Here is a 23,930-nt window from a genome sequence, read left to right on the forward strand (position 1 = left end):
TTTAATCGTATTTATCACACAGTGTCAGGAGGCTCAATAGAAGTATTCGTTTTAAACAGCGCTTACTATCCAGTGGTCAGGGCCACATAGGAAATATCGCAGGTAGAAAATCACAGCGCCTTACTTTACAAGACGAGTGGTCAACTTGCTAGCTTTTTCCGCATATACCAATGCTAAAGACATGAACTGGGAAAAATGATCACATACTCTGAACATGGAGCAAATTCACAGAAAACTTTACAAATTATATGCGTTCTTGCATGCTAGCCTTGCGTTTCACTTACGCTACTCAAAGTTGGCGCAGATGTCGAATGTCCCTCTCAAGTTTATTGTTTGCAAACCAGCAGAACAAAATGATGACACTAACCGGTCGACAAATAACCGTGTTTTTGACATGGGAAACTGTTTTCAGTATGTTTAATATAAAGAGATTATCGACAACAAAAGTCCACACTAATTACGCGAGCAATCTTCAACTTGGCCTTTTCTGCTGCATTCTTTCCCGCAGAAAGCACGACAACGTTGGGAAAAGCAATGAAACCTTTCTACTGGTTCCTTGGTCAGTTCGGCTCTCTTACCTTCAAAGTGTTCTCTAAGGAGACCACCAAGATGATCGAAATGCGGAAGGCTCATCCTGAGGTGCGTTTCGGTTTTTTTCTTAAAAAATATATGTAAAAGTTTGCATAGCGAATCCAACGAAGAGGAGACCGGTAAGGTAACTAAACGTGCGTCCGGTCTGCGACACAAAGGTTCTAAAAGAGGATTCCCCCCTCCCAAAAAAAATGTGGGAATACGTCAGCTGCGTACAGACGACTAAGTACGCGCCCGTAAATAAACATTCTGGGTTTTTACATGCTAAAACCACAATTTGATTATGAGGCACGCCGTAGTGAGGGAATCTAGATTCATTTGGAACACCTGGGGTTATTTAATGTGCCCACAACGCACGGTACACGGACGTTTTTTGTCCGCCCCATCGAAATACGGCCTCCGCGGCCAGAATTCCATCCCGCACCCTCTGGCTCAGTGGCGCAACCGTATAGTAATTACGCCGCCACAACGGGTATGGGCAATAAAATTGTCGAGTTGATGATCTACAGCAGCCAGTGCAAGGCTCTCGTGGTTTAGATATGTGCCAACGACGCAAATATAGATGGTCCGAAGACGTTTTTCAGCTAAAGAAGTCTTCAGTTCCGCTGATTTAACTTTCTAAGAACTTAACGTATAGTGGGAACAGAGCGCAGAATGTTTTCCTGATATTATTCGAAATGTTCAATAAGAGTGTGAATATCGGTTGAATTTAGAGCCCTAATGACAAAGGCTGCCCCAAGCAAATTTTACGTACAAATTCGAAGTCAACCACAAAAATTGCCCTGTTTAGCACAGGCTGAAATTTATCAGTACATGTCACACAACTAATGGAGTTTCGGAATGGCCATGGGCTTAATTGGAAAGACGAACATCTACCAAGTAACAATGAGGATCAACAACATAATAGTGTTGTTGACGAGAGCTCGTAACATCGAGAAATAAATGAAAGCGAAATAAATATAAATGCCTAGAAATGAAACGTGACAAAATATGTGATGGAGAAACGCTATAGGTCGTAAAGATGTGTATAATTGTCATTAAGAACATGCCAACAAAGTTCTCAGTTTCTGATTATTTTCGCAGCTTCGGAAGCCAGACATCCTTCAAAATTTATTAGACGCTGAACTTGAGGACGAAGCACTGAGTGAAGCTGTGACAAAGAGCGGAACGCAGCAAACCGGTACGTATCGACTTCGTACTTTGTGGAACTCGGCTTTGCGTGTGTTTAACGTCTGCTTTTCTCACTGAGTGCATAAGACAGTGAACAGTCATGAAGTGGTCCTCTTTTTAAAAGCTAAGATTTTCTTTGCGAACCTCGTCAGGCTTCATGACCATGGCTGCTGAATATTGGCCTATTCGCCCTTGCCGAATAGGCCAACCAATCACAGCGGAGCGCTCGCACAGAGTGCGCCCCTGGGTTCCTTGCAGCGCCACCAGATGGCGCTCGCCTCCGCAGCAGCGATGGCGCCGATCTTGCGGGGAAAAGTAGAACCAGAATGTGCGCCTTTACGCATCCGCAGCTGTGCGGTAATGAAGATGTAAGCGCTTCTTGCGGATTGAATGGATTCGAATTGCGCTACGTATGCATGCGCATACTGCCTCTGAAATTATGATGCGTTCAAGCCGTTCGTCATACTTCCTGGTATTCAGCAGCTCAGCTTAACAAAAGACTGTATTATTTGTGTACGCGCACGCGTTTCTGTGCGTGCGTGCGTGTGTGTGTGTGCGTGTGCGTGCGTGTGCATGTGTGTGTGTGTGTGTCTGTGTCTGTGTGTTTGCTTCGACTCTTTATGCACTCACATAAAGCTTCGCTGCACACAGATTCCAACTCGTTTTATCTGTTACACTTTCTTGCTTTCCACCTTTCTCACAGCTGACGGAATGAAAAAGAGGGTCCGGGCACTTTCACCGAGGGAAGTCATTATGAATGCTACTTTGCTCTTCATGGGAGGGTGAGACACAATTGTGTTTTAGTATCGGTTATTGTGTCATTTAAGAACATATATGCTATGACATGGAGAAAAAAAGATAATGAAGACCTAGCGGGAAGGTGTTGCGTAATGTATAAAGGATTCCTATTGAACAATCATGTGACGCCGCTAAGTGTTGCTGTGTGCTGAGAATGGTCGCATTAGCAACTAGATTTACATTTCACCTAAAGAATTGATGCAGTATTGTGCAATAGCGAGATTGCAACGAAATGTTGAGGGCGCATGGCACAATACAGCGGTAACAATCGTAATAAATTTTGATGATACACGTTTCTAGTCCCTAACATTTTTAGTCAGGCTTTCTTATTTAGGCATTTACAGCTGGCATAATATATAGGCAATTCATAGTGCTACTTCTTGGTTACCTTTTATTGATCGATACTGTCAGCTCATTCCAAGGGCTATTACATCAGGGGAACACGTAGAAATGTATAACAGTTAGCATTATAGAAAGCACTCGTTAAACGTACTTATTTGCATTCAAATCTAACAGGTAAAGGGACAAATTCATAGTACCAAATAACATGTAAGGAAATTATTAGCTCTTAAATCGCGTCCTATTTTTTCCACCTACAAAGGGCGGTCCTGAATAAACGTTCCCAATTAGTAAAGATATTTTCTGTCAATAACATACCTGAACTGCAAATACACATGTTACAATGTAAATTGTTTATCCCCTTATCCACAGGTTCGAAACGACGTCGATTTCCATGTGTTACCTCACTTTCCTGCTCGCCAAACACCAGGACGTTCAAGATAGGGTCAGGGAAGAAGTGAAAGAGGCTGTCAGCGAATCGGTATGCCAGAAACGCTGCCACTCACATAATATTTTCGGTGAATGTACGATGCAAGTTCTTTAATGTAAATGCGCGCTTAGTTCGTAGGAGGACTGCAGAACTATATATGTGTATATATACATATATATATATATATATATATATATATATATATGTGTGTGTGTGTGTGTGTGTGTGTGTGTGTGTGTGTGTGTGTGTGTGTGTGTGTGTGTTGTCTATCCTGTTCTGGCTTCTGCCGCTTGCCTGAACTGCCGAATTAAGGACTTTTGTTTGCCAGGTCGGCTATGAGGATGCTTAGTGCACTACCCAGGTTATATGTATCAGGTTGGGTATGCCACAGTAGCAAAGGCAGTTGGCCCTATATCGAGTGGAATACATGGCGGTTAGTAATTTTAGATGGGGGAATATCCCGGTATGCATTTTGCGCCAATCGCCGGCGTGTTGCCCGCTAAGTTGTGGGTGAGGTGGCAGCTAGTTTCTGTGGACTCCGCGCTGATGAACAAATTTGTCTTTGGCATATCAACTGAAGGGATATTGTGAGGGATAGTGAGAGTAGTTGGGGTTAGGAGAGGACGCCATCGCTCGGTTAGTAGACCCTCCAACTAAATTGTTAGCCGGTTCGTTCCTTTGTACCCCCGCGTGGCCCGGCCACAAGAGTAGGTGATGACGGGAATTATCGCGAGGCTTGCCGCACTCGCGTGCCCCAAGAGAAAATCAATTGGAGGACACTTAAGCTTCCCCTTTAAGAGTGGAACGCTGTAGCATTCAAAGATCTCTGACTGTTTTTCACGCTTCCCGGCAACTGCAGCATATGTGAGCATGATGTTTTCCAGGAAACGCTGGTGGAGAACGCTATTGAACGCGATCGGCCTATTGCATGGGCCGATCTCCTGTTACTGTTTCGCACTTTTAATATTTCAGTCTGAGATTTAACGCATGTTTGTGCTCTCGATGTTTCTTTTTACTTGACATTTGTTTTGGGGCTGTCATTCTCAAACTTCCGCGGAATAACTTTCTAAAATATGAAAGACAAGGTATGAGCAACTTTGGTGATACTAGAGCGATTGAGTATTGCATGCGTGATCGGAACTGATTTTTACCGAAACGATTGTCGACGCTAGACACTGGGCGTGGGATGCCGGCGCTGGATTTTCTACAAACCGGGGATTTTAGCGTTATCGCGTTAACATGCGACGAATCTTTCGGGAGTCCGTGACCACAACCGAGTACCTATGCGAACGCTCGGCGTTGGCAAGTGGGATCGCCACTGCTAACATTTCGGCCCAGGTGGGAGATCGCGCCGTGACCGACGCGGTTGTTTCCTGCTCAGGTGCCAGGACGCACCTCCTTTGGTAGCGCTGCCCGGTTGCCTCTGCATACGCAGATGCGTCCGTGTAGTACGTATAGTACCTAAGGTTATTGTTTTACGTCGGTTGAATCTGTTGTGCGCGTGCTTTGCGCCTTTCCCTGTTGTACTCAGGATGCATTTTTTTTTGGGGGGGGGGGGGGGGGAATCGGACCTATCTGTATATTTGGATATCACCGAAGGAGGGAGAGGTATGGCCTGTTCGACAAGATAAATGGGATATGCTGGTATATTGAGTCCAGTCAATATTGTGCTACCAGTTTTTGTCAAGCTGACTCGCTCCCTCTGTCGCATCAGGGTGGCCTGTCTCAGTTCGCCGAAAGTATCGTGTACTTCGAAAGGTAGCGTGCGCTCCATGGGGGTAAGTTTTGAACTACATGATGTTATTTTAAAATGTTGAATCTAATTGTTCTGCAAAGGCTTGTTGCTCACACCTTTTTGATAATAGTTATGTTCATTTGTCCCTTTAAAGCGAACGCCTTTGAGTCGTTCAGAATGAGAGAAGTGCCAGCCATCAGAGCTCGGGCTTCAGGGTTGTACATTACGGGAATACAATCAGCTTAGATAGAAAACGGCGTCCTCCCTGTTGTCTGTCCTTAATTTTGCACTGATACGTAAGGTAGCACACATACTGTTATTCATACTTGTACGTCCCTCTAGAATCTATTATTACATCGACCTTGGACAAAGGTACGCGACTGTTTCCGGACTAGAGCGACATGCGAAATATATTGATCATTTGCCTACTATAGCTTTGCCTGCTAGCTATGCATCATAAAATGGAAAATGCAAGTCTTTCTTTCTCATCTGCCATACTGCGGCTTGTAAATGGCAGGAGCGCTTGACTGCATGGGCTTCGTCTAACCTTACAGCAATAAGTTTTAGCCGAAAGCAACTTGCGGAAAAATTGCAATTAACGTCTCGTTCGTTTGTAATAAATTACCACGTTCAAAGGGAAACAACAGTGCAAAATTCATGGTCTCCGGAGCACGGCCGTGCTCTGGTGAACACGAGAAAAGGGAGGGCAAAGAACGTGACTGCCCTGCATTTAGACCAGGATCTGAAGCCATCGAAAATGTTCCGCATATGCGTATGTTGCAAAACTGTGACTCTTGGAAAGGCTTGAAGTCATATGTATCCTGTACAAAGCGTTCCAAGCTTTTCGAGAATAATGTCCCTGGCATCTTTTATCAGGTCGATCGTTACTCCATATACCCTGTCGCTTTTCTATTGGACAAAATTCGCAAAGTAGTCCTAATTTCATCCCTAGTTACACAAGATACTATTGTTACCTGTTGGTTACTTTGGTCAATCGCGCCTACGTGGCTGTGCTTGTTGGTGTAAATTTCAGTGCAGGATTGCTCTGCTACTCTGGTCTTCTAATCGAGATTGCTGGTAACGCTGTTCTGCTTAATTTGGCTGCATACATGTTGTCCCTTCCTATACCAAGTTTTCTTAATAATTTCATGCATGCCATATTTCTCACTTCTCGTTCAATCCTTCCAATGTCAAAATTAAGAAGTTTTCCTACTCTCCTAAATACATATCATCATCACCAGTTTATATCTATATAAGGTCGAAAACGTTGCTGAAAACCACCTGGGCCCTTAGCAATACTGCTAGTTCTCGGCCCATGAAAATGATTACAAAACACCCTTCCAACTCATGTTAACAGATGATGTGATCTGCAAGTACAAGCTCTACTCACATTGTTGTTAACAGGATATTACTACATTTGTTATAGCACAAGAGTAAAACCAACAATAGCAAAATCAATTATTATAACACTATTGAAAAATACTCATCATGAATTACAGGTTCTTTAAGAAGATATGAAAATCTTGGACTCTCGTTTATCATCTTTGGAAGGTTATTTTATATTTTCGTTCCAATGTAGGCTAACCTACGCCTACCGTACAAGTTGCTATTCGGTGGCACGTTAATATTCCTGTTCAGTTGTGTATTGGTGTATCTGTATGGCGTGATGAAAATTGTACATGGAAGTCGGTTATTGTCCGAAAGTATGGCATGAACCGATCACACTGTTTTCAAGTTTCCAACAATGAGGAATGGTATAATTTGAAATCTTTTCAATGTCGGTTTTGTGTGTTCCGCACAACCAGATGACTTAATTCGGAGTATTCTTTTCTGCAGCTTCATCACCGGAGCTAGGTAAGTTGAATACGTGTGCCCCAATGCCACAACACAATAGATTAAGTTAGAACGGACGAACAAAGAAAGAAAGAAAGAAAGAAAGAAAGAAAGAAAGAAAGAAAGAAAGAAAGAAAGAAAGAAAGAAAGAAAGAAAGAAAGAAAGAAAGAAAGAAAGAAAGAAAGAAAGAAACAAGATGGAACGAAAGAAAGAGCGAAATAATCTTTAGATCGTGCATTATGGGCTCGCGTGAGTCGTTGAGGAAATTCACCAACAGCACAATACGTTTTCTTTACACTGCAGCTCGTTATGTCTTGCAAGAGGTCTGACCCTTCCAATCAGATAACTTAATTCATTACCACGCGTGGAGCAGGCTTTCGCCTTCCCGTGTTTCAGGAGCGTAACATGCGGCCGATTTTTTTTGTTGAGCTTCTGTAAATGTTGTCGCTATCTTCATAGTTATTGTTAGTATTTTAACTCTGTTGGACGAAACCATAATGTAATTAGTTTTATATCTATTTAGTGTGAATTTTTTTTCCATAAACCAGTTTCTTATTTTTCTACTTAGCTATTAGCAGTGTTTTCTAAGTGACCGATGTCCTTTCGTGAGATTAAAACTGTGCTACCATCAGCATACGTTATTGGCTCGCCCTTATCAAGCCTATCAAGGTGATCGCCACACAAGGAAAATAGTATCGGAACCAAAACTGGGACCCTTGCCGAACGCCGCATCTAACAGGTAGGAAGTCAGACGAGACATTAAGTATATGCTCTGTTAGCTTTCTTCTAAGTTATCCTGAAAAAAATATAGACTGTCACCTCGAAATTCATAACATTGGAAATTTTTAACCGAATCTGATTATTGATGGCGTCGAACGCGTTGTTAATATCCAGAATATGCCAAGCACTGTTTCGTTGGCATTCAGACAAGTGTTAGCATGGTTTGTTACATAAGTAACTGCGGTGCTGGTCGATTTGTTTGGTCGAAATACGTGCTGCTTCCGTGTTAATATATTGTATTTTATCAAAAACTTCGTCATTCGTTTGACTATAACTTCTCGAACTCGGTGTTAATGGTAGAGAGTGTTTAACACGGGACGGGAGTTTTCTAACCAGCTGTGACCCTAGTTCTCTTATGTAGATTGAGATACGTCGCAGTGTAAAAAAACACAATTAAGAAATTGCATCCCGTGAAGGCTCAACAAATCTAGATTAGATGTCCCTACGCTGGCGTACTGGTAAGCTGGTAGTTGTTATCCTGTCACATCCTGGGGTTTTATAAGTTGGCATTGAATAAGTTGTAGACATTAAATCTTCAGCAGTGATATAAAAATACGAATGAGTTTCTTTACTCGAAGGCGGGGGCAGTTAATCATTACATTTACTTACTAATTGTTGTTTCGAGTCGCAGCATAGATTATTGTCCGAAAGCCTCAATTGCTGGGTGGTATATTTAAAGACGAAATAAATATTTCTCATGTATTTATAGGGCGCGTGTCATTTTCTACAAAATCGTGATTATAATATTCCTTCTTACAATATAATTTATGGGATATTGATTTGTTCCTGAAGTACTTGTATTGGATTCCGTAGCGAGCGTTTTCTTTATTTCGTTTTTTTTTTGCTTTCTGTACAAATAATCCATGATACGGGATAGCTTTAACGCACTTTGCATCATGAAAGCGTTTATCGTATGGTTGTAGTATTTTTTAACTGGTCTTGATTTAGCACTATTCCCGTTGATATCGCTATGTTCAAGCGTTCATACATTTTGTTTGAATCTACGCTTTCCACGACCGTGTTCGCCTACCGCAGATAACTTTTCTCGAAGTAAAATTCTATCCACACGTGTAGCCGTTTGACTGCACGGTATAGACTGTTGTCGCTGTGTTGATACAAGTAAAAACAGTGGAACTTGATCCGATAAATCGTTGTATACTACACCGGAGGCAATATGTGTAGACTTGAAATTGCACAAAATATGATGAATAAGTGTCGTAGAAGTGTTACACGCATAGGTGCAGTAATGAGATTCGCAGTCTGTTTGATTTATATAGTGTCCGATATGCCATATTGTAGTGATCGAGTACGTTTAAGTTCACGTCGGCGCATGCAATTGTCTTCTTATTTTTGTTGCATAGCTCGTCTAACATATGTTATAATGCCTGAAGAAAACGAGGAACATTAGGACTTGGTGACCGATAAACCACGCCAATTGTGACTCCAATCGAAAGTTCAACAAATAACACCTCATATTCCAGCGATGCCTGCGTAGTCAAATTAGAACAGACTTTCAATGCATGGTTGGCTTTGATACGAGGAGCAACACCCCCTCCGCTTGCTTTGCTTTGTCATGAATCGCTGGATGCGTTGTAACCCGCGAGGTTTACATATTCACTAGGCTTAAGCCAAATCTTTCACAGAGGGATAACGTCATACTGAAATTTGTGTTCAGCTATAAATAACTGTAGGCCGTTAATATCGTTAGGGAAGGATGGAAGATGAGAGATAGGAACAAGAAGATCGCGAGAAGCTGGCTGCTGCGTGTTGTGACTAGTCAGCTATATTTAACCCCATCGACTCTGCTTGTATATACCTTGTAAATACAGTCTTATACTCGCAACATCCCAGTAACTATATTTGTTAACAGTACGAATGTTACAGTGCAAGAGGGAACATTTATCACATTCATAAGAGTTGTTGATTTGCTGAATAGTATTCAGGTCCATGTTTGAGCACTTCAATTTGCATTTCCATTACATCTCGATTAGTCTATCTGTGTTATACTCTTTGCTTTCATTATGCTGATAACGCGAAAATTGTCGGTCTTCCGTACTAGGATCTTGCCTTGCTACACCCAGCAGTACTTTCATTTCTGATTGTTTTCTTTTGAATAGTCTTGCCTAGTAGCACTTTATTTTTAGTACAAGGGTGCTCGTTAACGCAGATAGCACTGCTCTCTTCGAAGCCAAAGTCGGCAGTTGTCTAGCCTTTCTTTCTGCAGCCTGGAGGACCCTGTTACGAGCCGACCAACATGATATCGTACTATCCCGTTTGTTTATATTATTACGATATTATCTTTTAATGAAACTCCATGCACAATATCAAGGCATATCAGAGGCATTCAACTCAACGCCAAGTATCGTTTTGAGCGTTGGCGCAGTTTGGTGAAAGTTTTTATTTGGTACAAATGACAGAACTTTGATTTCAGTGCTGTTTTGTCTACTGTATTGCTTAAGTTAAAATATATCATCCGTAGCTGCCACAAGTTCCTTCTTTAACTGCGCATTTTCTTCTTTTATTTTGTCATGTTCTATTCGCAGCTTTCACAAATCTATGCAAATGCTCGCAAGACTCTTTCGAACACCATCAAAGCCGTTGCCGACAAATTGCACTGATTCTTTCACTTCTTTCATATTTTTTTTTCCAATGCTTTCCACTTTTTTCAATAAATCCTGGAAAATCTTGACAAAATTCGCGCTAGTGGAGGGCTGCTTGTCGCCCGTCTCAAAGTTCGAACACTAGCGCGCGACTCAGAGCACTTATGTGAAAGCAAATTGGGTTTCACGCATATGCAAACATAATCGCCGTCAGCAATGTGGTACAAGCTATTCGTGCCCGAGCCTCGTGCTACTGTAGTGAAGGAACCCAGTCGCGGTTCTATATATAGTTCAGGCAGCCAGGCTATCTTCCAGGTGGTAGGCGGCGTGTGGGGGAAGATCCCTCTCTGCTAGCTGTGTCTCCACGTCATCCGATTAGTGGAATCGCGTAGCCGATACCACATCACCGCACCGCGTGGGAAGTTCGCTGGTCAACCTGAAAGTATAATCACCATCAGCAATACGGTACAAGCTGTTCTTGCCTGAGTATCAAGCTGCTGCTGATATCAGATATTGTATGTAGATGGAGTTGAATGCACATTCCTGGCGATGTTAAAAACTTGACGGCTCATCCCATTGCATTCACTTCAAGTCTCCTAGGTCTCATCTCTTCTTATATTTTATGCGGTCCTTCAATAACGTTGCCAAAACAACTCGCCAAGCCTTCGGATCTAAAAAACATGAAGAATGCCTTCTCTGCAACCTCGACGTTAATGAAGCCGCAGTTGACAGAAACTGCAAATTAAGTATATAGCAGAGCAAGCCTTGTGGACCAGTGATCCCTCACAGAATCACTGCTCCGACTTCTATGTTCATTGTGTTGATTAACCACCTCTAAACCCTCAAGATTATCAAAATGCACGATTTAAATACGTTGAGGCATGCAATTGCTTGAACTATTTACACTCGCTATGACAACTTGCTGTTATATGCAAGACTGTCGGTTAGGCATTTAGCCTCATCTAGGGAAGGCTATATTTTCCTTGAAATTTGCTTAAGTCACTGCATATTGCGTTTTGTCATAACCACGTTACTTACTATGTCAAATCTCCGGGCTTGACATACATATATAACATACCTAAAGCCTGTATTGAAGGTACAAAGGAGAGATTAAAAAGAACTAGCTCCAATTTCGTAAATTACCTTTTAAATATCTATGTTACGGAGATGTTGCGAGTATAGAAAGAATATATTTACAATATATATACAGGCTGAGTCAGAGCAGTTAAGAGGGTTGACCACCAACAACACGTAGCAGCCAGCGTCTGCGAACTTTTTCGTCCTCTCTCTTCTTTCATCCTACTGTAACAATATTTTCGAGCGCCGCTGTTACTATCCTATGTAACCATGCGTCCTCTATTTCAGTCAATAATATAGAATACACAAAGAAATAGAGAGAGAGAGAGAGAGAGAGTTCTTTCCTGAAATTCAGATAATTATGCCAGCATGCGTCTACATGCTACTCTGATGAGGATGGTGATGGAGGGTAGAAATGTCCTAAAAGGAGAAGGGCGGGAAAACAAACAGAAAGCAAGAAAATGTGTGATTATGGTACGCACATGTGAGACAATAGTCGAGGTGTTCGTGTAGACAGGCTAGGGCTTGTCAATTAAGGCCTTGTCTTGAAGGAAAATGAAGTGCAATTTTAAAGCTTATCGCTGAGTTGAAGAAGCTTGAGGATGTAATATTCTTCCTAGATGTACTGCTTTTTGGGAAGCATGACCTATTACTGAAATCACAACATAATTCGTCACTTTAAGCTGGACATTGCAACAAAATGTGTTCCATAGTTCCTAATGGACCACAGTCATCACAATACGAGTTGATGTGGAGGTCAAGGTTGCACAGGTAGCTATTGGAGAATGCGGCTTTCAGACGAAGCCGATGATATATAATCTCAATGTGACAGGGAAGTTGATGTTGAATTCTTGATTTTAGGACGGGGTTTATTGAAAACAGAAAAAGGACTTCACAAATTTTCGTCTGCCCTAAAACCTCTTCACATGACCAGCTTGCGATACGAGGCGCGCTTTAACAACTGTAGCCTACCTAACTATTGTATTTTATATCGTGAAAGACTTATCAAAATATGCGGCACAATTTGACAAAAATTTTTAGACTGCACACAAATGCAAGCAAGCTTGTAAATTTTTCGTCTTGAAGACCAGTGTGTGTAACTTATAATTGCTCTGTTTTGTTCAGTTATGCAGCACTTTTTTTCTAAACCTCAAAATGTTAAGTTGTGTTTCTGCTGTCATTTCTACAACTGACCTGTATATATAAGTATTCACTTTTACCGCCCCAGAGACGAGCCTATTCCGGTTATCGGTCCGGATACTTCTGTGTGAGTTTTCTATGTCTCTGAATAAGTGTTTTGCTTGATGATATCGAAGTAGCAGTGGCCGGAGAGGATAGATCTCGGTGAAACATTATTACTGTTTTTTAGCGCTCTTCTGTCATGAATTCAGGTACCGCTTCTACGTATTTCTCTTATTATCAGGGCACACTGGACTACGAGATGCTTACGAAGAAGCTAAAGTACCTCATCCAAGTCGTGGAGGAAGGGCTCAGGCTCTACCCACCCGCTGTGGTGTAAGCGCAATCAGTTTTCGATGCCTTACTTGATTTCATTGCAAGCTCACTAAAGGGTTCAACAGCAACAGTAACTTTATTCAAATAATCAAAACTGATATGCGACAACGTCTGGATCCTTGGCCATAGGCTGGTTATGGATCCATGCAGTTATACAAAGAAAAGTAAATGATTCAGACATGAGCACAATCATTTGTTTTGGATCAAACAAACAAAACAAAAACAGACAAAAAGAAAAAAAAGAAAGAAGGAGATGCAACCAAACAAAACCCAATAAACTAAGGTGCAGACCACCGCAGGAGGCGAAAGGCCACGTCCCCCGCCGGCTTGGGCGCGCGCCATTCCCCGCATGATGAGGACACAGCCATCGGCATCCAGAAGCGAAAAGGCTTAGTTTCTGTCGAAACTGCTTTCACCCACGACAGGAGCCCCACACGACCAGTGAGGCAGCATGTATACGAGACAAGACCCATGGCCTCCCTCCCACGGCAGCCCGCACACATATATGCTTGCGATAAGAATACATGAAACAGATCAGTTGAATGAGAACCTACTGAAATTTATTTGCGAAAAGACTTCCACAAAATTTTAAGACTGCGGGTTTAATGCCACAAGGATGATGACGATGGAAATAATACACGACCTGTCTGAAAAGTATCCGACCTTATTTATTTTACAGAGTGCAACATCACGGAAATATGGCCAAGTGGGTTTGCATTCCTTATCATGGCTGCATATTAAAGTGAACTGCGTGGCCCAGGCTGTTCACACTGTTCGATGTGGGAGAAGAGTCCTTTGTGCTTTCGGACTGCAGGTGGCATGTCAGTTAGTTGCGTGTCCTGTTGAGCACACGTAGTTGTGTTGGGTATTCTCATCACGTGCGGTGCAACTTTCGAGTCGGCAAAAGTTACGAAGGGAGCTTAAGGACTGCATGAATGTATGTGCAAAGCTAAGTGACAGCCAAGCAGAAGCAAGTGGAAGGTCCGAACAGCGTTTGTAGATGTCAGTACCGTCATGAAGCAGGTTCAAATAAGGTGCCCACTTGCTTCAATAAAGATAAAACGTTTCCGTAGAGTGAGCTGCGCTATGGGAGGGTTTTTAGCAAGCTATTGCTCTCCAATTTATTTTATTTGAACATGCTATCAGCACCATACAAGGCCTAGATAAGGGTGGGCGGCATTTGTAGTGTAACCTGTACGACACTACCGCAACAACATAAAACGCACACATTACCACGATAAGGAGAAGTCGTCAGCTTACTGTCCGAGAAGCTGCCCAGCTGGTGATCACAACAAAGACTTTCTGAATGCTTTTTAAGTACAATTTTAGTACACAGTGGGTGTCAGCAATATTGTGCCAAAGATATTGACAGAAGAATTACGAGACTTGGCAAGTCCACCAAAATAGCACTCCTGTGCATGCACCTATAATTATACCGCTCCTTATACAGCGAAGCTGTAATTGGCTAGGTCCTGAGAAAAATTGCGTGCGTCTGTCGAGCCGTGCAGATCGAGAATATTTCCCCATACGTAAGTCAATCCCGAAAATAGTCCAATACCGGGTTGACCTGCGCTAGAGGTGGAGCAGGCTTTAAACACTCCGCCAACTTGCAAAAAATCAGTTTGATATATTAAGCCCACACACAAGCCGTATCATATATTAAGCTGGTAACAACATACATTACACTTTGGCCCACTTTGGCCATGTCTGCATTCGCACCGCCCTCTCTTTGTCGGCGTTCCAAGCGCTTGCGTATCTTTTTTTCCTTTCCTTCCACTCTACCGTGGTGGGGTCCCATATGCCTGCTGGCAGCGAGGACCGCGAGGTGGAAATAAGTGCGAACCCGTCTACGCGGCCCCGATCCTACAAACTAGGAACGTTTCACCGGAGCAATGCCAGGTTTCCGAGGGAGCTTGAGGGGAACCAATTTTGTGTGGCCTGTGTGGTGGGTAACCGCTTGTGGTTTTCAAATGACCTCACAACCATTACTACACTGCGGGACGTCGACCAGCGCACGCTCGCCTTGGCTACGGTGAAGCAGTGTATGCCCTTGGAGGGCGGTAAGGTGCATGTCTTTTCTAGGGGCCTGGATACGTTAATAAAAGGTGTCGTGGCACGTTTTGCAACAAAGCATGGGTATATGTATACCCCCCGGTGCCTCATAATCTTCCCAGGCTCAACATCCTGGAGGGGCGACTACTCACGTCTCGTCTTCCATTTATGGGCATGCGGCGTTTGACGTACGGCAATGGACAGTTCGCCATTAAAGGGTCCACATAGAAAGATTCGCTGTGTATCCACCTTTACAAAGTGGAATGGCACTGAATTTTTTTTTCTTTTGCAGGGGAGGGGAGGAATTTAAGGGCCCACGGCACTGCTCCTTAGTCTACAGACATAAGCCCGCGTAATGCCTAAAGGCATCTAAAAAGAACGCACTTTCCAACCCCAAAGGACATCTAGTGCAACGCGACCTCGACGCTTTAGCAGCACTTCCCGATGAGGGCTTCTATGATAATTTCGAACAACGTAAAAATTGTGGCACTCGGTATGTGGAAGCGGGAGTGAACTACTTTGAACGGCATTAGGATGATGAAAAATACCAAGCGACACTTCTATTTTTCGGGATGTGTGGTCAGATACTTTTCAAACAGGCATTTTATGTGGCGTTTAATGGCTGAATGGTACCAGCTGTCCGGTCAAAGAGTGCCAAGAAGGTGATCAAGTATTCCTATTGCAGCAATGTATTGCTAAGAGTTGGTGTAACATGACTGTATAGTGGCCTAAGGAAATTCGCTTTAAAGTGCGTAAAATATATATGTATGAAGACAGGACAATAACATCGACGTCTCGATACCACACGGTGGGTCATGAATGACGCCACAGTGGAGGTATTCGAACCAGTTTTCACCACACGGTGTTACTTAACACGCACGCAATGAAATGCACATACATTTGCATTACACCCCTATCTGAATGTGGAAGCGCAGCCGGTAATCCAACCAGTAACCGCGTGCTCAGCAGTGCCTCGCATAGCCAATGAGCTCCCGCGGCCGCCACCTGCAAAATTACAGCTGTCAATAAAAATGCTCCCTTAAAGCTTAAGGGTGATGACATATAACTTCGAATAGCAACAATATTTAAATCAAATAAAGCACTAGTAACTGAAAATTTACTTCGCCATCTAGTTCCACCTTCACCTTCTGGTTTCTTTTTCCCTAAACGAACATTAGGGCTTCTCTTTGCTTCTCTTTATTGGTGCAGGTGCTACAATATCATATCAACTTAAGACGACCACTTTTTCTTGTCACCAATCCTTTACTGTCGTTTGTTTGACTTCCTAACAAAAACACAAAGCGCTGATGATAAAACCAAGACGCCTATTGAAATATTTCCACCGTGCCGAATATGTAAAACTTGCGTATCACTTTCAGCAACTTACTTGCAAACAGTTATCAATTAATGTTCTTAACATGACCGTGTAGTTGCTCACCCGCATACGATTCCCTCTAGTGCGACGTCGCGGCAAGCTGAAGAAGGCTTCGAGTGGAGGGGCATGAAGTTCAAGGCAGGCACATGCATTATGTCTCCAACGTTCCAGCTGCACAGAGATCCCCGCTATTGGGTTGATCCAGACACCTTTGATCCCGAGAGGTAAGCAATCCTCACCCTTTGCTGCAGGAAACAAAAACTAAGCCACAACTTAGCATCGCTAATACTGTAGGTAGGCGAAAGCACACTTTTGTGACGATTGATGGTCACGTCTTCGTCACTTTTGTTCATAACGATTAGTCGTCACTTGGCATCACGTGTTCTCTCACGCAGGGGGTACAGATCCCGCCAGGCATTTTGTGCTTTCTGTCTGTACTCCTGACAAGTGTATAATTATGCACGGTTGCCAAATGAGCTGACTGCGCCGTCTCCGCAGCCGCGCGCGTGTGCGTCACGGGCTACTTCGGATGCGCTGAATGATCAGAGGCATATATAACAGGGAGAGGTGGGCTAGTTAGTGGTCGATATTAGAATGCATCATGTAACCGCGCAAGCGACAACGGACGAAGAAGGAAACACACAGGACAGGCGCGGAAGTTCAACTCAGATTTACTCCGGGAAAGCCCACATTTATACATGTATCATAATCACACATGATAATCATTGGGCAACCATCACTCGACATGCGGGCGTGAGTGGCACAAATGTGCATGCAAATCATTGAACTCTTTATCGCTCACTGACACTGAAGAGCTGCTTACACAGCAGCTAGATTGCATTTTTATACAGTAAGCTTCATAGATTTCTCGGCTCAGTTGTGACGCGAACATCTTCTAGACTTTAGTGTCGCGGAACCTAGGCGTGCAATTACGACAGTGGCGACAATGGTCAGCCATTTTGCCGCCCCCAGCCAGTTGCTCTTGTGGCAACAGCTACATAGGGCAGACGGGTTGGTGTCTAAACGTCAGACTGCAGGAGCACCGCGCAGGGGTAGAAGGATTGGCGGGGGTCGCAAACTGGCTGACCATTGTCGCCACTGTCGTAATTGCACGCCTAAGTTCCGTGACACTAAAGTCTTGAAGATGTTCGCGTCACAACTGAGCCGAGAAATCTATGAAGCTTACTGCATAAAAGCGCAATCTGGCAGCTGCGTAAGCAGCTTTTCTGTGTCACTGAGTGATAAAGAGTTCAATTACTTACATGGAAATTTGTGCCACTCACGCCCGCATGCCAGTGTCGAGTGATGGTTGTCCGATGATTATCAAGTGTGATTATGATACATGTATAAATGTGGGCTTTCCCGGAGTAAATCTCAGTTGAAGTTCCGCGCTTGTCCTGTGTGTTTCCGTCGTCGTCCGTTGTGGTTTGAGCGGTTACATGGTGCATTCCGATGATCAGAGACGTTTGTGTACCCCTTATCTCTTTTGTGATTTCATGGCCATTGGGAATCTCAACATGCCTCGAGTTTTCTCTTAGCCACCTATGGAGTAAGAGAAGCCTGCCCATAATTTTATAAAGAAATGGGCGATCGAATCTCCGTCTTTCAGCATGGTAGCCCAGTGCTCTAACGATTGGGCCACGATCGCACGCACGCTCCTCTCTGGGTTCTTTCGCTGTGAGGTCCCTGGCGCGGGCGTCACGTGACAGCTTCTCGCATTCGCACCAGGTGACAGCGCTTTGAGACGCTATGTTACTGCCTTCAAGATGGGTCCACATTTTAGGTCAGACGGATTCCCAGAAAGTGCATGACGTACAGATGAAATGCTAACACTTTAAAAGCGTGCGAAACATGCGTTCATGATGTCCTTGTGAGGAGTGAATGATTTAAAAAAGCAGTCTGTTCAAATCAACGTTGTCCTCAATTTTGTTGAAAAAAAGTGAAAAAACTGCAAAGGCACTGCTTGATACTAGCATACGTTTTGTTTAGTCGTCCAGTCTTCAACTTCAAAGACCTTAGGCGAGATGCCACGGTCTGGCCAGTGTTTCTTAATGCGTACGTTTCATGAGTACGGCGCGTTGGTGGCAAGTCTTTACAAATCGAAGGAAGTAACTGATTGTGACCAACAAGTCCACACCCTTCCTCTAAAGTTGGACCCGGGAACTGCGCGGGCAATAGCCGCAGTACGCTCTTTCATTCGTGCAGCTGGCTTCGCTGGTTCAGTGCTAATTAATCAAATTATCTAGTACGTCTTCTCCATAACGAATTAGCTTCGAGAAATCCTGATTAGTCCACACTAAAATTTCACTGAGGAATTCCTCTCACTGTGCGCTTGTGTACTGGCGCCCCCATGCTCACGCGTCATGTGTGTTAGCTTACCATTGCCTGTGCATATTTTGTGCAATTTTTGTGCAATTTTCTGCAATTTTCGCGCAATTACTGTGCGCAAAAAATTCAGGAATTTTATGCACCAAACCCACGATATAGCTATGAGGCACGCCATAGGGGCGGACTCCGGAAATTTCGAACACCTGGTGGTCTTTAACGTGCCCCCGTGCAGGGCACACTGGCGTTTTTTTTTTTTTGCATTTTCGCCCCCAATGAAATGTGCCGCCGCGGCCTGGATTTGCTCCCGCGACCTCGTTCTTTGTAGAGCAACGCTAAACTCACTACGTTACCCAGACGGATCCCTAAAGCTGCAGAAACGAGTGGAATAGACTGCAACAGCGCAGATTCACCTATATACCTCAGCCCCTAGTTGCCCCCATTACCAAGACAAAGGTTGAGGTCACCTTCTTTTCGCTAGAACACGTTCATTTTCGCATAAAACATCGACATCTGCTACTGTAAAATGCTACAATTTTGTAAAAACGGTAATATTAATATTGGACAATAGCACATAATTCTTATCTGCAAGCCACATACGCTTGAAAATCTTTTTTTTTTGTCTCGACAATCATGCTAGGAATAATAAAGTGAACATGTGATATTATGGACAAGTGCTAATACCTATATTTCCCTCCTAGAAGCTCTGAATCCAGCTCATTCGCAAAATTCTGGTACGTGCTTAAAAAAGCCGATTGACGGAAAGTACCGTAGTGCAAGACAAGTACATTTGGTTTGTGGCCTGCCTGTAGTTACCTTGAAAATCAAAGATGACAGTTGGCTAAGAAAACCTAACAGGGACTGTATTGATGCTACCAGATAGGTAATACGCATGTTTTCCGAAATGTGATGTTTTTGTTGCTGTTTTATGGAACACAATACCATATTCGGTATTTCTTTCGATGAAGTACCCCTTACATCAAGAAGAGAACAACAATAGTGCGGTGGACAACGTAATGTATAATGCGTCCTGATTGCTTTGCATGTCCAACTAATTCACGAAAAAGCATGAGACTGTCTTCTGAAGTGACTAATCATTAGCTAGTATTTACAGTCCTGGCTAAATAACCGCAGCCCTTATTCAGAAAGAAAAGGTTGTGTTGTTACGCTAGAACTGTTCATATTTGCTTTTGAAATCCAGTTGTCGAATTGACCACATTAGAGAATGGAACGGGAAAATGGCGAAACAGTCCTAACCAACGAAGAGCTTTGGGAATTCGTCTTCATATTTTGATGCAATAGACGCCAGTGAGTTGAAACACAAATGTTGCTGCGAGCGGTGCTTTGACCTAGATTCCATTGTTTCGACACGTACAGTTGATTCGAGGTGCCTACAGGGCAATATTTTCTGCTCTCTTCGCAGTGAAAAATATTAATTGTGAGACGAAAGTTCAGGCCACTGGCTTCAATGACAATTTGAAATGGAGTAAATAAACTCAGGGTGAGGCATGACCTCTGGCAGTCAGCCTATGCAAAGAAACCCCGTCTGCCACCGTTATGTCCGCGCCTTCCCTCGCTAAACGTACAGGTCGCTCTTTGAGTCCTGGAGCAGCATGTGATATTTTCAGACATATCAGGGTGTTGCTTAGTTCGCGGCTAGGCTCAGTACCGCAGGCCAGCGGAGTTGCCCCCGATTTTATTAAATGCTTTAAATTTTTATTAAATGCTTTAAAGTGTGCCAAAGCATTTTTTAAGTGCTTTAGCACACGCGTATTGTCGCCTTGTTGACACGTTACTATGGTGGCAGCGCTTCCATTTTGACCACGAATGTCGAGTCATTGCTTTACGATGAAGAGTGGTGTCCTCCGACAAAAACGCTTGCCCACTCCGAGCCTGCCTTTAAAATTTCTCATTACCTTTGGAGATCATTCATACACTATCTGCAGGTTCAGCCCCGAGAATGAGCCTTCCATCCACAAGATGGCGTTTCAACCCTTCGGCGTGGGGCCGCGACACTGCGTGGGTTTTCAGATGGCCCGCTTGGAGCTGCGCTACACCCTCGCCAGACTTGTTCAGCGCTATCGGGTCGAACTTGGTGAATCTCAGAAGGTAAGTTGACCTCTTAACAAATGTTGGTCGCATGATCTCGCCGGCCTTCGGTGCTGGCGATAGATTTAGACATGGTCTTGCCTGTACCGGAAGATATGTCGAGTAGCTTTAAGAACGCCAGCATTGAAACCATCACCGTTCTAGTACTCGGCAACTATACTTGGCCCCAACGTACTACAGTAAAGATATCAACAAAATAGAGGTAAACAGAAAATGGAGGCTTGAAGTAGGGAACAGTGATTGAACTAGGAGTGCCTGTGAAGCAAACATTTCGACATGAACAACTATCCTCGTCAGGGCAGCCGTGTTGAAGACAAAGTCAACTTATACAAACGTTGGCTTCAGTTTCATTCCTTGTTCAAGCACTGTTGTCTATATCGCAGAAAAATACTTCATAACAAACCTATGAAATATGTAGGCATAATGGAGTATGCATAGGCATGCATTCGCTTGAAGACACAGTATCCTGTTTATCGAGGTGAACCAATTCAGAAAGAATGAAAATTATATTCTTTGCGACGTTTTTCAAACAAATGGGGTGCCACTCAAGTGGAGCTTCGAACAAGTAGAATGGGTGTTATTCAGCATAGCATTAGAAGATACACATCTCCAACTTCGATAAACAACTATGAGCAAAACAGGAGCATAGAGAAAAACTAGGTAGTCTTCCAGCCATATTTATGTTCTTATTACAAAATACCATGAACTTCTTGAAGACACAAATACACACACACGAACAGATGTGCGTGCATGTGTAGAAAACTGTAAAGGAGTTCAACTTAAAGACGTAATTTCTGCTGGAGAGGCATTCTCTAGTTCTTAGCCTGGCGTCGTAAAATCGGCTGATCTACCGGGGCACAGTTCTATTCAAAACGAATCAGACAATGATACTAATGTAATTTAAGCTACTTCTGTTCTTTTTGTTCGTTTGTAACAGTGCATCGGTCTTTACCTGTCTTTACTCGCAGGGAGAAATGAGAATGGGTGGCTACGCCATGATTTCTGCACCAGAAAACGGACCCTGGCTCAAGTTCTACAAGTTGTGAAAAAGTACAATCAGCAGAACTTTTAAAAAAAAAGCCCGGCGCGTGGCACTTGCGTGTAGAAGTGTTTTATGTAAACAAAAAAATGCAGCAATAAAATAGAAGCATGTATCATTTAGCCGGATCTGATCAAGGTCATGCGTTATTTTATACTAACGATCACGATAAAAATATTTCCCAATGTATCTAGGGATCGAATTCCGGCCGCGGTAGCCGCACTTCAATGGGGCAGGAATACAAAGACACCCGTGTCCCGCGTGTTGGGGGCACGTTAAGGATCCCTTGGTGGTCAAAATTAATCCGGTGTCCCCCACTACGGCGTGCCTCATAATCAAATTGGGGTTCTCGCGTGTAAAACCCTAGAAGTCAATTAAACTATATCAAGGACGCAAACAGTATCAGTTCGTAGTGTGAAACTATTGGTAACACAGCGCCAATAAATGATCACGAGGAAAAAGAAACGCATTCATACACACTTTTCTTTATCGCTCTTTCTTTAAAATTGCCTTCGAGTGACACCGTTTCATTATGCTACCCGCTTGTCGCCCGCTGAACAACGAATAGTGTGTTTTATTTTTTACTGTTTATATAAAAACCATGCATGCTATATGTCGTAACGTATTCTTTGCTGCAGCCCAACAAACCATACAGCACAACAGTTCATTTGTTTCCTTTGTTTTTAACGAGACAAGCTTAAAGGAATGCATTCCGCGGACTCGATTTTTAATTGAAAATTACATGTCCTCCTGAGGCAATATCGTGAAAAAAACTAAGTTAAATATGCAATGTAACTCAAGGCATGCGAGGAAAAAGCAAACGTTCAAACATATAACCATACTAAAAAGCCAGTGTTTTATGGGTCATACAATATTTTAATCTTCCTTAAGAGCAAATAGAGGAATCAGAGTCCTTCAGGAGCAGTTCATGGGGAAGCGGATTTTACTTTAAAGGTAGATGCACTCTGAAACAATTCTGCGGATGGCAGGAGTTTCGAGAAATGTGCTGTCAAGTTCGCTGCAAGAATACGCCGTTGGTAAACTTACTTCGTTAACCAAATGCTGTTTTCAGCATTGAAGAACAAAAATAACTCGAGCACCACAAGTATTTCGTCGCAGATTTTTGGTATGAACTCCACGGAACTTCCCTCATCAACAGAATTTGTTCAAAGTGGATACCTCTTGTGAATTCACCGGCTGCAATACATCAACTGCGATAATTTTCATAAGGTTATTTGTCATACATCGGATTGGTGGAACTATATTACTTCCTTGATTACGCGTTTTTAGTTCTTTTAATGCATTGTCCACATCTCGCAGTATAATACACCTGAAAAAGCAGGAATGTGATAACTACAAGAAACGACTCTTCAAAAGATTATGGCTTGAAAAAGCGGTATTCAGTGGTATAAGAAACCCCACAGAAAATAAACGCCTGATGTGATTAGAAATGAACGTCAAATGTCTTGCCCCTGAAGCTTTAATGTACCTTCACAGATGCTTTTCAATATGATACCTCTAAATGCATGTGCGGCAAACCTCAAGGGATCATTGTTGATTTTGCACTTATGACGCAAATTACGAAAATGATTTGTGCGTGCACCAGGTCAAGTCTGTTTGCGCAAAGTTATGCTAGAACACCGGAGAGTAGAGTAATTATAGTGAATGCGTTAGAGTCGATGTTTCACGTTTTACTAATAACCGCAGTGCCGTGTTTTGCCCGTCCAGGACCACACACATAAGCTGTGCCCGTAGTACGCGAGTCTGCGTTCATATTTTTTTTAGGGGAGGCACCTTTCATCCCTGCATATTCTAAACTTACAGCCGCCGCGCATCGATGTATTTCGGAACGGACCGTAGTAACAGAAGTGTAATATTCCAAAAAATATGCGACGAGCACGAAAACTATAAAAAAGACTAGAAATATAACAGAAGCAACCTTGTATAACTAACTCTGGAATGACTTAATTGACATTTAAATCATTAGTAACAAGGTTTTTATCTAGACTCTCTGTAGAATGCATTATTTTGCCATGTACCCATGACAGAAGGAACAGTGTCGCGGCAGCTACCAGGCGTCTGACAACGCTGGCGTTGTGAGGAGCGCCGCTAGCGGCGTTGCAGCCGTCGCGATGCGACGGTTAAGACAGTTCCAATCAGA

The 23,930-nt window shown here is 43.2% G+C and overlaps 1 protein-coding gene and 1 pseudogene across 1 annotated transcript in view; one reads left to right on the top strand and one right to left on the bottom strand.

The window, feature by feature from the left end:
- LOC142591447 (cytochrome P450 3A14-like) overlaps positions 1–21,887 on the top strand; it is a 43,855-nt gene extending 21,968 nt beyond the window's left edge. Inside the window, exons 7-14 of the mRNA XM_075703776.1 lie at positions 509–639; positions 1,675–1,771; positions 2,465–2,543; positions 3,271–3,379; positions 12,778–12,869; positions 16,380–16,520; positions 20,568–20,730; positions 21,699–21,887. Of these exons, the coding sequence (XP_075559891.1) occupies positions 509–639; positions 1,675–1,771; positions 2,465–2,543; positions 3,271–3,379; positions 12,778–12,869; positions 16,380–16,520; positions 20,568–20,730; positions 21,699–21,776 (890 nt within the window). The 3' untranslated portion in view covers positions 21,777–21,887. The remainder of the gene's footprint in view (positions 1–508; positions 640–1,674; positions 1,772–2,464; positions 2,544–3,270; positions 3,380–12,777; positions 12,870–16,379; positions 16,521–20,567; positions 20,731–21,698) is intronic.
- On the bottom strand, positions 14,394–14,574 carry LOC142591796 (U2 spliceosomal RNA; annotated as a pseudogene).
- Positions 21,888–23,930: the final 2,043 nt, after the last annotated feature.

This window comes from Dermacentor variabilis, chromosome 8 (genome assembly GCF_050947875.1).
Source record: "Dermacentor variabilis isolate Ectoservices chromosome 8, ASM5094787v1, whole genome shotgun sequence".
Taxonomy (NCBI): Eukaryota; Metazoa; Arthropoda; class Arachnida; order Ixodida; family Ixodidae; genus Dermacentor; species Dermacentor variabilis.